General features: G+C 38.2%; 1 protein-coding gene across 1 annotated transcript in view; it reads left to right on the forward strand.

Moving 5' to 3' along the window:
* PREP (prolyl endopeptidase) overlaps positions 1–13,032 on the forward strand; it is a 168,364-nt gene extending 155,332 nt beyond the window's left edge. Inside the window, exons 13-15 of the mRNA XM_034765960.1 lie at positions 1,994–2,125; positions 5,442–5,598; positions 12,280–13,032. Coding sequence (XP_034621851.1) covers positions 1,994–2,125; positions 5,442–5,598; positions 12,280–12,574 — 584 coding nt within the window. The 3' untranslated portion in view covers positions 12,575–13,032. The remainder of the gene's footprint in view (positions 1–1,993; positions 2,126–5,441; positions 5,599–12,279) is intronic.
* The last annotated feature ends 325 nt before the right edge of the window (positions 13,033–13,357 follow it).

Raw genomic sequence — 13,357 nt, forward strand, 5'->3', positions numbered from 1 at the left:
CAGATAGTTATGAAAGTCAGAATTATTGTCAAACAATCAAACTTATTTCTTGCACCTGTAGCTCCCTCATATTATTTGATCTTTGCAGTTAGATTGTCTTGTTTGTTGCATTCCAGTTAAAAATATTACAACATAATGTAAAAATTTATTTTACAACAAACGTATACGTTTTCCAAGAAAATTATTAGCATTTTTACAAAACAAGATCAACTTTCTGGATTCAATGCAAATATTGTGAATGCTACTATTTATCTTGAATCAGCTTTCCAAATGTATCTAACTGTACCAATATTTGCATACTATTTCTGTTGTTAACCTAAGGTAAGGTGATTTTGCTCAGTATTGCTCTTTCATCGCTTTCTGCTGTAACACCCGTCTGGGACATTTCCTTGTAATTGACTTAAAGATGTAATGGTTTCATAAAAAGAAACAGCATATGCTCAGGCATGCATGCATAATGTCATTGCTAAAGACAAAGTATCCTTCAGTCATTTGAATTTGGCCATCAGTTTTTAATGAGATTTTATCTTGCTATGAAAATGCTTCTTTAGTCCCCCTATTTCCTGTTTAATTTAATTTCAGCTCAAATCTGTTATCTCAATTGCATAATTAGGTCTGTATCTGTTCTTTGTTAATTTCAGAGACAGCTAGTACAGATGTCTATTTGAGTAGCTTTAACTTCATGGATAGGGTCCTGACCTTAGACCAGACCAGAATTATTCAGTATTCTGAGTAAAGCACTCTTCACTTCTATTTCTCCTCCACTGTTGCAGTTTTGGGAGTTAATTAATATAAAAATATCCAACATTCCCAGGACACCTCTTGTATGGTCTTTGTGTTGGATGAATTATGTATTCTGTATTTTTAAGAAGTTAGTTATACAGTTCTGCAAAGGGATCTGTACAGCTGTAAAGTCTGCCCACAAGAATTCCTTTATAAGATTGAACATAGCCTTTGCTATGAGGGTACCAGCACTTAATTCTCAATTCCCACCTAATTACAATTCCTAATTAGTATTTAATTACCCAAGACCGGACCGTCCAGGTCAGATAGGGGTGGTATGCATTTACAAAGCTTTATGCAACCTTTGATCGGGAGCCATTTATAGCCTCATATCAAATGAACTTCTTAAATGGGAAAATGTAAATTGGAGTTTTGGTCAGTTGTGAATCCTTCTGTGAATATCATAATTTGGCAATTAATATTATTTATTTTATATAAAAAGGTTACAGAGCAAGACTGCCTCCCATATGGGTTTTGACATTAGAATTAGAATATCTCTTGCATACAAAATTCTTTCTTCCCCAATTTTTTAAAAATTGTACATTTATTTCCCCTTATATGAGCCTTGTTAAAATTGTGTCTAAAAAGACTACAGTAGCTTCACTATAGTAGATTAATAAGACAGTAGCTTTTCAAAATTTGAGCTATCTTAATGAAATGCCAAATTAAGATCTGGCTCTGAAGTCACATTTCTATCATAGCTGTATGTCATCAGATTTGAAAACAAATAATAATAAAACCCAGTCAAGTTATGCATCTGATGTCCAGCAAACATTAGTGTTAGCTTATTTTTTTACAGCAGTAAGTTTGAAGTTTTATCTTCTTAAAAGATCATAAGTGAGCTTAATTCTGTTAAAGTTCCATTAAGACATACTTCAAGTGGAATTGTGTGTGGTCATTTTGTGTAAAATTGGCAGTGCAAAGCTTTTAGCTGGAATCTCAGTAGTAAGGAGCATTACCTGTTCGATCCTCAGCATAGATATGTATTATTCAAGATTTTTGAGAGCATTAGAGTCATTGGCAGAACCATCTTATAATTTTTGAGTTGGAAGAGTTTTTAGTTTTCCTTTGCCTTTCTCAGCTGCATCAATTATTAAAATGTTCATGAAGCTGGAATTCATCCTAAGCATTTCCACATACACCTCCTTCTGAATAGGTGCTGTCAAATGCATTTTATAGAACTAACTGTTTTGTTTTCCTTGTGTGATAGGTGGTATCTTAGCGAACAAACAAAATTGCTTTGATGACTTCCAGTGTGCAGCGGAATATCTTGTCAAAGAGGGATATACATCTCCAAAGAAGCTGACTACTAATGGAGGTTCAAATGGGGGTCTCTTAGTGGGTAAGAACTATTTGTGTATTTAGTGTTGTGTGGATGCTAGTACGTGGATGGTTTTTCATAAGCTAAGCACAGGGAAAAATTTATAAGAGCCATTGGGTGTAAAAATTGGTGGCATGTCGTGTTAATACAGATAAAGTAATTCAATTCCACTTCAGTCTCTGGTGGCATGGGACATTGGCATTCTGTATCCTTTGGAAAATGCCCACTGTTAAAGGCCACACAGACAATTGCTACCCATAGTCAAATGCATGTTCTTCATGTGTGTTGGAACCTGCCCTGCACAGAATGTGCAACAGAAACTGAGCTGGTGGAGAAACAGGGGGAGATGTTCATAAACAAATATGACATTTTTCATTAAAAATAAATTTGGGAAACTTCATTCAAATTCACTAGCACTTCTCCATGGTAATAGCCACAGATGGGTCAGTTGACCATTGGATCTGCATAATTTACCCCAAATCCTCATAGTTAGCCATGCACCTACACCCACATTCTGCAAGCCCATGGAGAGAATTGCTGCAAAGTTTCCTACTCTGCCTTTCTATGATCTGTTGTTTACACACACACACACACACACACACACACACACCATGGCAATTCTGCTACATTTAAGGCCTTTGTGCACAGATGAGTAACTGCAACATCATTTGACCCTATATTCGTTGAAAAGATGACAAGGAAACATATACCTCTGACAAAAATACATAAAAGAAAAATTAAGTATAAATAATGGGCAAATTTTGATTCTCGGAAACAATATAAATCTAGCACGCCATTTATAAGTACACCTTATTAATGTATAATTCTCTAACTCCTCTTTACTCAGAACAATTTAATCTTAAATATAGAAAGTCCATCTCAAAGAAAAAATTCTCACATAGCCAAATTTGTCCCTAAATAAATCCTTATTCTCTCATGTGCTCTCATCCTAGGTATCAGAGGGAACAAAGGGAAAGGGCTTTTTACCCCACCCTAAACTGGGGTACAATGACAAAGGAATAGTTGGGAGCGGGGAGAGAATAACTTTGAGAGGGCATGTTGCAGTTTGACAGCCTAAGGCTACTGAAATAAAAACACACAAGGATTTAAAGAAACTTTTTTTTACAGAATTAATGTTTCAGCATCAGCAAAATTAGACTTTTACGTTCAACTTACTTTCTTTTTGCTAGAAGATATTGTGTATTGTAAATGAGAGCATAAATAGAAAGGGATGTTCATGGTAAAGAGCTATTGGGCATTGATCTCTCTGCAGTTCAAGCACAAAAAAGTCCATTTTTACAGGTGCTTTTGAGAACTCAGTTTAACATTTAACTGGCCATCCACCTTTTCTGGTTTTTATTTGAATTTGGTGGTTTAACTGCTTGTGAAAATATTACTTTGTTTTATGCCTGACTGAACCTTAATGAGCATTTAAGCTATATTCTATCAAAATAGAGCTTTAAAGACCTGTAATTACAGTTCTCCAGTTTGATTTCTTTGATGCATAAGGAACAAGAAGGGTTTTTCCTCTCCTTCAGCAGAATCAAACTGCTGTTTTTGTGGCTCCTTTATTTTAAAATTCTTACCTGTGCTCTTTCTTCAAAGCAGAACTGAATTTTTTTCTCTTGTTACCCAAGGGATTTCAAAATAGCTATTCATGTCCTTGTACAACAGCTATCATGTGCCACTAATAGCTCAGATGCAAGGGCCCAATGCCATATTTCCTCAGTTTGCATTCATTGAAGAAAAGATTGTTGGCGTTCCTCCAGAGTTCTGTGTTCCCTTTTAGTCTAATTACTAAGAGGTGACTCTGGATAGGCTAAAGCCATAGTTTCTGGCTCATTCAACTGCAAAACAAGATTTCCTTGTCCTGCACGATGGAATCATAGTGTGAGGCAAAGGCTTAGTTGGCAGCACAGCTGTGAGCTAAAAAGGCCTCTTCAGACAAGGAGGATCCCTGTACTGTACTGTTTGACCTCTTGTACTAGCTTTAATAAACAGTTACGGGATTTTGTGGTCTTTGGCTTCTGTACTTGCAATTCAGGAATTTGTTAGCGAAAAACTCTAAGATTCTGTGGAAAGGGAAAAGCCTGTAGAGAAAGCTGTAGTGTCAGAAACCAGTGTGCTTTAGCTCTAGTGATTAGTCATGTGCACTCCTTAAAGTGGGGCAGCCGTTATTCTTTAAAAATGCCCTAGAGTAATAGGCAGATTGGAAGCATAAAGAAACAAAATACAAGCATTCTTTAAAAAAATGAACTCCTCCCTCTGTAATTACAACTGAGGCCATGTCTGCAGTATGGGGACAATTGCATCATAGCTACAGTGTCAGCATAACCCTGTAGTGTAAGTGCAGCCTAAAGCAACGGAAGGGTTTTTCCCACTGCTGTGGGAATGTCACCTCCCCAAGTGACAGTAGCTAGGTCAACAGAAGCATTTTTCCATCATCCTAGCTGCATCTCCATGAGGGGTTAGGTCGGCATAGCTACAAGGGATGTAGATTTAGCTATGTCAACCTAAAGTTCAAGTGTAGACCAGGCTTAAGTCAGAAATGATTATTTATCAGAGTTCTTTGGCTTGCATATAGCTGAAAAATAAAGGAACTACTATGTTCATGTAGCAATAAAAGAGCTTTATGGTGCCTTTTCACCCATGGGGAGCAATAAACACAGATTTGTGCTTTCAGTTTCTTTTTCCTGACAGTGATATCAGAACATTGGAGAGTGCCACACTGTAATTCAACAAACCAATATCTTTATTATGTTACCAATAACACTATTGATCGTTAAAAGTGAATTTCTTGTTTGAATCCAGTTTGTTTGTCAGTAATTACACTCTTGGGCTGGAATTTACAAAGGAGCAGAGAAAGTCAGGTGACCAACTCTATTTCAGTGGTATGTGGGCACCTAACTCCCTTCGACTGTTTTAAAAACCCCATTCTTTGTTTACACTGTTCATTTGCCGCAGTTTGGACAATGAGAATTAGTGAATTCACTTACACACTTGTTTTTAAGTCAGTTTCCCTTTGACTTTCTTTGCACCTAAACCAAAGCCCATGGAAGCCATTGGAAGTCTTCCCTTTGACTTCAGTGGCTATTGTGGCAGGCATTTTTAATCAATGTTTGTGTTTCAAGCACTGCATGGGGGTATTTATTTTTTAAAACAATTGCTTTAACTGGATTTTTCCAAAATGTGTAAAATTGCCATCCTTAAGTTTTACAAAAGCTGACATTACAAAATTTAATGCTGAGCCAAATTTATGTTGACTGTACCTTTTATTACTGCCCTTGATTTCTCCTTTAGACTTCAGTGTTAATAGAATTGTCTTGCTGTTTTTAAGCTGCGTGTGCTAATCAACGTCCTGACCTGTTTGCTTGTGTGATTGCTCAAGTTGGAGTAATGGACATGCTTAAGTTCCACAAATACACCATTGGTCATGCCTGGACAACTGATTATGGCTGCTCTGACTATAAAGAACAATTTGAATGGCTCATCAAGTAAGTGCCTTTTGGTGTTTTTAATGAACCGACTGCTGTGAATGTTATATTGTGCTGTAGCTGACTGGTAATTACTGAGTGAAGTCTGACTATTTTAAATGGCAGTTGGCAGTCATCAATAACTAAGTATTGTACAAATTAATTTCGCCCTCACCCATGTGAACTGAGTAATGGTATGGATCAAAATGACTTCATTAAATGAAAGAGATAAAGTAGGTGAGGTAATACATTTTATTGGCCAACTTCTATTGGTGGAAGGGGAGACGCTTTCGAGCTTCACAGAGTTCTCCTTCAGATCTGGGGACAGTACCCAGAGTGTCCAAACTAAATACAAGGTGGAACAGACTGTTAAGCATAAGGAGTTCACACATGCTATAAGAGATCACTTAAAATGAAGTAGGCAGTTAACACTTAGTTGTACCACGACAGAGGGTTAGCAAGCAGAAGGGTGTGTTACAAATTGTGGTAATGAGCCGTAAAACCATTGTGTCTGTTAAGTCCTTGATTTTTAGTGTCCAGAAAAGTTATGAGTTTGAGGGTATGTCCACAGGGTTTGAACTCACACTCAAACCTACTCCCCACCCCTTCTGCCTGTGTACAAATCGCACTAACCCAGGGCTTGAACCTAGGGTCCCCGGACCCATAGGGGTGGAGAGTCTGAGTGTAAGTCAAACTGGGACCAGGGGTTCAAACCCCGTTGCTTTCCAATGTAGATGAAGTCCCACTGGATTTGTGTTCTGGGAGTCCGCCAAAAGTATACCACAATCCCACAGGCTGACTTTGTGTCCTCTGGACAATCAAGTTTGGTAGACAATCAAGTTTTCCCACACTGCACCATGAACAAAAGGCTACAGTCAGCCACATTTTGGGAGAGCGCTAGGAAGTCTGGGATATGGATGGTTGGACTTGGTCCCACATAATGCCGTGTAGACACTGCAGCCCCTGGTTGGGACCCAGGGTTCAACAATTTCTATTTGGTATTTCAAATGAGTATAGATGCTCAAGCCCTAGGTTAACAAACCTAGGTCTACTATCTAAACTTCTACTAACCCTGGACTTGTATTGCAATGTAGTCTTACCCTACGAATATGTCCACACAGGGATAAAAGCCCTATGGCATGGCCATGGCTGGCCTGGATCAGCTGACTTGGGTTCAGGCTGCAGGGCTAAAAATTGCTGTGTAGATGTTCGGGCTTGGGCTGGAGCCCGAACTCTGAGACTCAGGATCTTAGCGCTCGGGCTTCTGCCCAAGTCCAAATGTCTACACAGCAGTTTTTCAACCCCAGAGCCCAAGCACTGTGAGCCCAAGTGGGCTGACCCACGCTAGCCGTGGGTTTTTTATTCTCATGCAGGGGCATAGCCTAAGTTCCCATGCTTGACTTTTTGAGGGTGTTGTGCAGATTTCTTTGAGGACGAGGACTGAGAGGGCAGGTATGGAATGATCAGTTTGTGAAAAGTTTGCCCGTGGGTGATAGGATGTTTTTGTCTTTCATCATTTTTTCTGTATGAGTTCTTTCCAGAGCTTAGTGATTGTCTGGTTTTACCCACATAGTTTTTATTGGTGCATTTAGTGCACTGGGTGAGGTATACCACATATTGTAATAGGCATGTGTAGGACCCAGGGATCTTGAAAGGTGTGTTGTGGGGGGCATTGATCATCATTGCAATGGAGATATGTCTGTAGGTTTTGCATCTGTTGTTCTGGCAGGGTCCGGTGCTGCTTTGAGTGGGTGTGTCCTGGTCTTTGGGGAACTTCCTTCTGATGATGAGCTGGGCAAGGTTAGGGTGTTATTTGAAGACCAGAAGAGGGGATTTCGGTATTTGTTCCCATCAAATGTGAGTTGTAATTGTTTGATGTTACCCCATGTGGGTTCTAGTGTAGGATTGTAGGTGACAGATAGGGGTGTGCAGTCAGTGGGGCAGGTTCTCCTGGGGTATTTGGGTGGTCATGTCAGGGAACAGATCTACTTCTCTAGGTGGAGTGTCCTTGTTTAGTGAAGGTGGTGTTAAGGTGTGTAACCTGGACTTTCTCTTCAGAGCAAATTCTGGTATCTGAGTGCCTGGCTGTAGATAACAGCTTTCTTGGTGTGTCCGGGGTGGTTGCTAGATCTGTGGAGGTCAGAGTGAGGATCCTTGAGTTTCTTGTATATAATCCATTGCTGAAACTGATTGTGGTGTCCAGGAAGTTGATAAACACAGTGGACACTGAAAGTTTAAAATTAACTTTTAAGTCGCTTTTATAAAAAGTAGATTTGTACCTTTCTACTTTTTGGAAAAATTCTGTAAAGCCAATGGGACATTATTTTCAAAAGTTACATACCATGCAAGGTTGGCTTTTTTTAAGTAATGACTACTTTTTCTGCTAGGCTGTCGAACAGGGCACTCAGCACAACAGCTAAACAAATAGTGTTTTTAATTATATGGGAGAGCGGATTGCTTTTCTAAGTTATATTTTGAATGTAGATAGGGTTTATTTGTATAAATTGATTGGGAGTGGGGCACAAAAGGAAATTAATTCAGGTTTTAACTTGCTCAGAAGCCTGAAAAGATTCTGTATTTTCACAGACCTGTTTTTTTTTTTAATGTGTTGCAAATTGATAATGGATAATAAAGAGCCTGTTACAATATGTAACATCATTTAAAAAGTACTTCTGTAACACTTGCTCTCCTAATGCTGAATTTTCATTTCTTTAACGGTGAAGACTAAGAATGAGGATTTCTCACAAATATTAAACTACTATGTAAGATTTAATACTAAATCTAGATATTAGATACTAAAATAATAGCCCCTTTAGATGTAGTGTCTAGATACTAAAATAATAGCCCTGTTAGATGTAACTGAATTGATAATCTAACTCTTATTTGTGAGCTAAAGCATTTATTTAAAATATCAGAGTTCAAAAGAAAATTTAATGCAAAATGAAAATACTTTATGATCTATTAGGCCTATTGTAAATCATTTGCCTCTTGATTGCCATTTTATCAAGACAGTATAAACTTTCATATGGTGATATTAATGGCAAGGCATTTTTACAGTATTATAGTGCACAATAAAATTTGTTAATTGCCAAGTTCATATTTTGAATTTTGTCAGAGGATTCGTCCCATAAAATGCATCTATTGTAGAATATGATACAAACGTTTGTGTGCAATAAAACTTGTTTATATACTAGTGAATTCAGATATGATGAAATTTGGAGTATAGAGAATGAGAAGGAGAATCTTAAATTTGCTCTGTGTGTGTGGGAAAATACACAGTAAGAAGATTCCTGTGTAGTCTGTTGTACATATGTCCATTGTAGGCCTCTCAAAATCAAAACAGGTGTTTTAGAAACCATTTTATCTGATGTTAATCTGAAAAGTTAGTCTTTTTTTAGACAGACAAACTAGCTTAATCTACTGTACCATCATATTATATCCAGAGCAATGAGTGGTTCCCTTTGTCTAATCAACTGTCAAACAACTGGTAATCTCTTACCAAACAAAGCAAGATATTTGATAATGTTGTGTAATTGTGCTTAGAAACTACCATTATGGGCATCCTAGAAATACCTTAAACAAGTATAATGCTCTTTATTGTCCAATATTTAATTTCTCAATACAAAACCTAGTTCTGTGATCCTATGAAAAAAAAAATTCCTTCTAGTAAGCTGTTAGGCGCTGCTAAACCCAGACAAAAATAAAGGAATTTCAGATATCATGAGATAACTTTGTATGTACTCCTTCAGTAAGCAATCTGAAGCTTGTTTAACTAATGTGAAATTAAAACAAAATTAAAGCACAAATACCAAATGAGCTCAGTTGGCCTCTGTATTTATCAGTAAAAACAGGAAAAAATAAAAATAACATTTTCAAATAAGGAAGCTAACTCTTCTTCTAAAGGTTTTCTTCTCTCTAAATGAAGTACGTGTTACAAAGGGGAGGTCCATATTACAGGCCAGTAAACCTAACTTCAGTATCGTGCAAACTGGTTGAAACTATAGTAAAGAACAGAATTATCAGACACATAGATGAACATGATATATTGGAAAGAACAGGAGTACTTGTGGCACCTTAGAGACTAACAAATTTATTAGAGCATAAGCTTTCGTGGGCTACAGCCCACTTCTTCGGATGCATATAGAATGGAACATATATTGAGGAGATATATATACACACATACAGAGAGCATAAACAGGTAGGAGTTGTCTTACCAATTGGCCTCTCAGAGTTGGTAAGACAACTCCCACCTGTTTATGCTCTCTGTATGTGTGTATATATATCTCCTCAATATATGTTCCATTCTATATGCATCCGAAGAAGTGGGCTGTAGCCCACGAAAGCTTATGCTCTAATAAATTTGTTAGTCTCTAAGGTGCCACAAGTACTCCTGTTCTTCTTTTTGCGGATACAGACTAACACGGCTGCTACTCTGAAACATGATATATTGGGGAAAAGTCAACATGGCTTTTGTAAAGGAAAATCATGCCTCACTAATCTATTAGAATTCTTTGGGGGTGGGGGTCAACAAACATGTGGACAATGTACTTGAACTTTCAGAAAGCCTTTGACAAGGTCCCTCACCAAAGGCCCTTAAAGCAAAGTAAGCTGTCATGGGATAAGAGGGAAGGTCCTCTCATGAATCAATAGCTGGTTGAAAGATAGGAAAGGGTAGAAATAAAGTGTCATTTTTCACAGTGGAAAGAGGTAAACAGCAGGGTCCCACAGGATCTGTACTGGGACCAGGGCTGTTCAACATATTTGTAAATGATCTGGAAAAAGGGATCAGCAATGAGGTGGCAGAGTTTGCAAACAATACAAAATTATGCCAGATAGGTCCAAAGCAGACTGTGATCTCACAAAACTGGATCACTAGGTAACAAAATGTGTAGTTGTAGCCGTGTTGGTCCTAGGATATTAGAGAGAGAGAGGATGGGTAAGGCAATATCTCTTATTGGACCAACTTCTATTGGTGAGAGAGACAAGCTTTCACAGAGCTTGTAAACTTGTCTCTCTCACCAACAGAAGTTGGACCAGTAAAAGATATTACCTCATCCACCAGGGGCAACAAAATGACAGATAAAATTCAATGTTGATAAATGCAAAATAATGCAGATTGGAAAACATTACCCCAACTATACATACAAAATGGTGGGGTCTAAATTATTTGTTACCGCATAAGAAAGAGATCTTGGAGTCATTGTGGATAGTTCTCTGAAAACATCTGCTCAATGTGCAGTGGTAGTCAAAAAAAGCTAACAATGTTAGGAACCATTAGGAAAGGGATAGTTAATAAGACATAAAATATCATAATGTCACTATATAAATCCCTGGTATGCACACACCTTGAATACTGAATGCAGTTCTGGTTGCCTCATCTCAAAAAAGATATATTAGAATTGGAAAAAGTACAGAGAAGGGCAACAAAAATTATTATGGGTATGGAACAGCTTTCCTATGAGGAGAAATTAAAAAGACTGGGACTGTTCAGTTTGGAAAAGAGATGATTATGGGGAGATGTGATAGAGGTCTATAAAATCATGAATGGTGTGGAGAAAGTAAATAAGGAAGTGTTGTCTACCCCTTCACATAACACACACGAGGTCACCCAATGAAATTAGTAGGCAGCAGGTTTAAAACAAACGTAAGGAAGTACTTCTTCTTCACACAATGTGCAGTCAACCTGTGAAACTCCTTGCCATGGAATGCTGTGAAGGCCAAAAGTATAAAAGAACTTGATATGTTCATGGAGAATAGGTCCATCAATGGCTATTAGCCAAGATGGTCAGGGACACAACCCTGTGCTCTGTCTCTCCCTAACCCTCGGACTGCTAGAAGCTATGACTGGATGACAGGGATCACTCAATGAAGTGCCCTGTTCTGTTCACTCCCTCTGAAGCCTCTGGCACCAGCCACTATTGGAAGACAGGATACTGAGCTAGATGGACCATTGGTCTGATCCAGTATGGCTGTTCTTATGTTCTTATATTATAATCCCCTGTGTTTTAGTATTGCTGTAATGTTAATTTCTAATATAAAAGGAGTCTTGAGAGAGTTTATGGTATGTTAGTGTTTAGGGCTATATGGTGCCCATTGGGAGTGAAACAAATTATTGGAAGCCAGACCATCCCTCGCTCAGAGAATCACCCACGAAGGGGTTGGTCAAAGAGGCAGGAAAACTCCATCAGGTTCCCCTCCGTTTGGGGTCTGAAAAGGGGTCCAAATATTGGAGGGCCCCAGCCTCTTAACCCCATGGTCCCTGGAGATAACCATTCCCGGATCCATAAAGGCCAGGAGCCATCCCTATGGACAAGTCAGCTGCTTCTGCACAGTACTTGGTTGATTCCCAGCAGCAAAGCACCTGGAATGGATGTGGAGTGGACGCTCCAGCCTATTCGGTTTCCCTATTTCACATGAGTACTATTGCAGTTGCTGATAAGTCTGATGTCTGTCTAAAATGTTTGCATATTTACTTCCAAAATGGAAGGAGTTTACTAAGGGCTTCTACAGGGCTGAGAGCCAGAATATTCAAATAGAGAGATAAGTGACCATTGTTCTGCTTTAATAGTACATAAGTGATAGAGAATCACTATCTACATCACATAAAATTGATTTTATACAAATGGGGGACTGACTTTCTGAGTGCTGTCAGACACCACTCTGATGGCTTGAATATTAAATGGCCTTGTGTCTTCTTTTCAGGTACTCTCCACTTCATAATATTAAACTACCAGAAGAGGACGGAATCCAGTATCCCTCCACGTTACTTCTCACCGCAGACCATGATGATCGCGTGGTCCCTTTGCACTCACTGAAATTCATTGCTACTCTGCAGTATGTGGTGGGCCGAAGCCATAAACAAACAAACCCACTTTTCATTCATGTTGATACCAAGGCTGGACATGGAGCAGGAAAACCAACAGCTAAAGTTATAGAAGAAGTGTCTGATATGTTTGCCTTTATAGCACGATGCCTAAATCTTGATTGGATTGAATAGGTAGAATACACATTACTGTCTCAATTAGAAATCAAGGGCTTTTACACTATTTGAAAACAACCAACCAGTTGGTGTAGTACTTACATTTAAGAACTGCAGTTTAATATTTTATTGATCCAATCTGCTGTGGAGTTTTGGTCTTTTAAGCTTCCTTCTTTTTAATATTTACTGGGGTTTCTTTTCTACTAGATTCAGGTATATGTTTTAAATAGCATCTTTGAATAGATAGCTGAATTGCTGGCAATCCTGTTGTGAAGATTTAGATTCCCGAGTTGGTGGTAGTTGAGCTTATTTCATATAAATCAATTTTAATGTATTTTGCACCTATAAACATATCCAGTTCACCTGTAATTAAATGTAAGTACTGTTCCTGTACAAACACTTGGAGAATAATATCTGTTATTTAAGAATGTTATGGTTATTACAAAATCTTTGCAATTAAAATGCTGAAGTACAAATACTTTGGGTCATTTGAAGTCAAATATTGCTGTTAAAAAGCTTACATTTCACGTTATTCATAACAATGTATTACAGTCCATCATACTTCTGTTGCTTAACTTAATCAATTTCTTGCAGATGTCCACTTCATCAGCTTAGTATCAGGTAATTTATTTCCACATGTAATAGAAACTCAACCTGGAGAACTTGGATTATCTCTAGAATTTTGCTCTGTTCTTTTCAAGTTGCACAGATAATCTTGACAATGTTGTCTCATTGCTCCCTGCATCTTTAACTACTTCTGAACAATATACCAGCTATCACCAGTGTTGCACACACAGCCCT

The sequence above is a fragment of the Trachemys scripta genome, chromosome 3, assembly GCF_013100865.1.
Source record: "Trachemys scripta elegans isolate TJP31775 chromosome 3, CAS_Tse_1.0, whole genome shotgun sequence".
NCBI classification, from domain to species: domain Eukaryota; kingdom Metazoa; phylum Chordata; order Testudines; family Emydidae; genus Trachemys; species Trachemys scripta.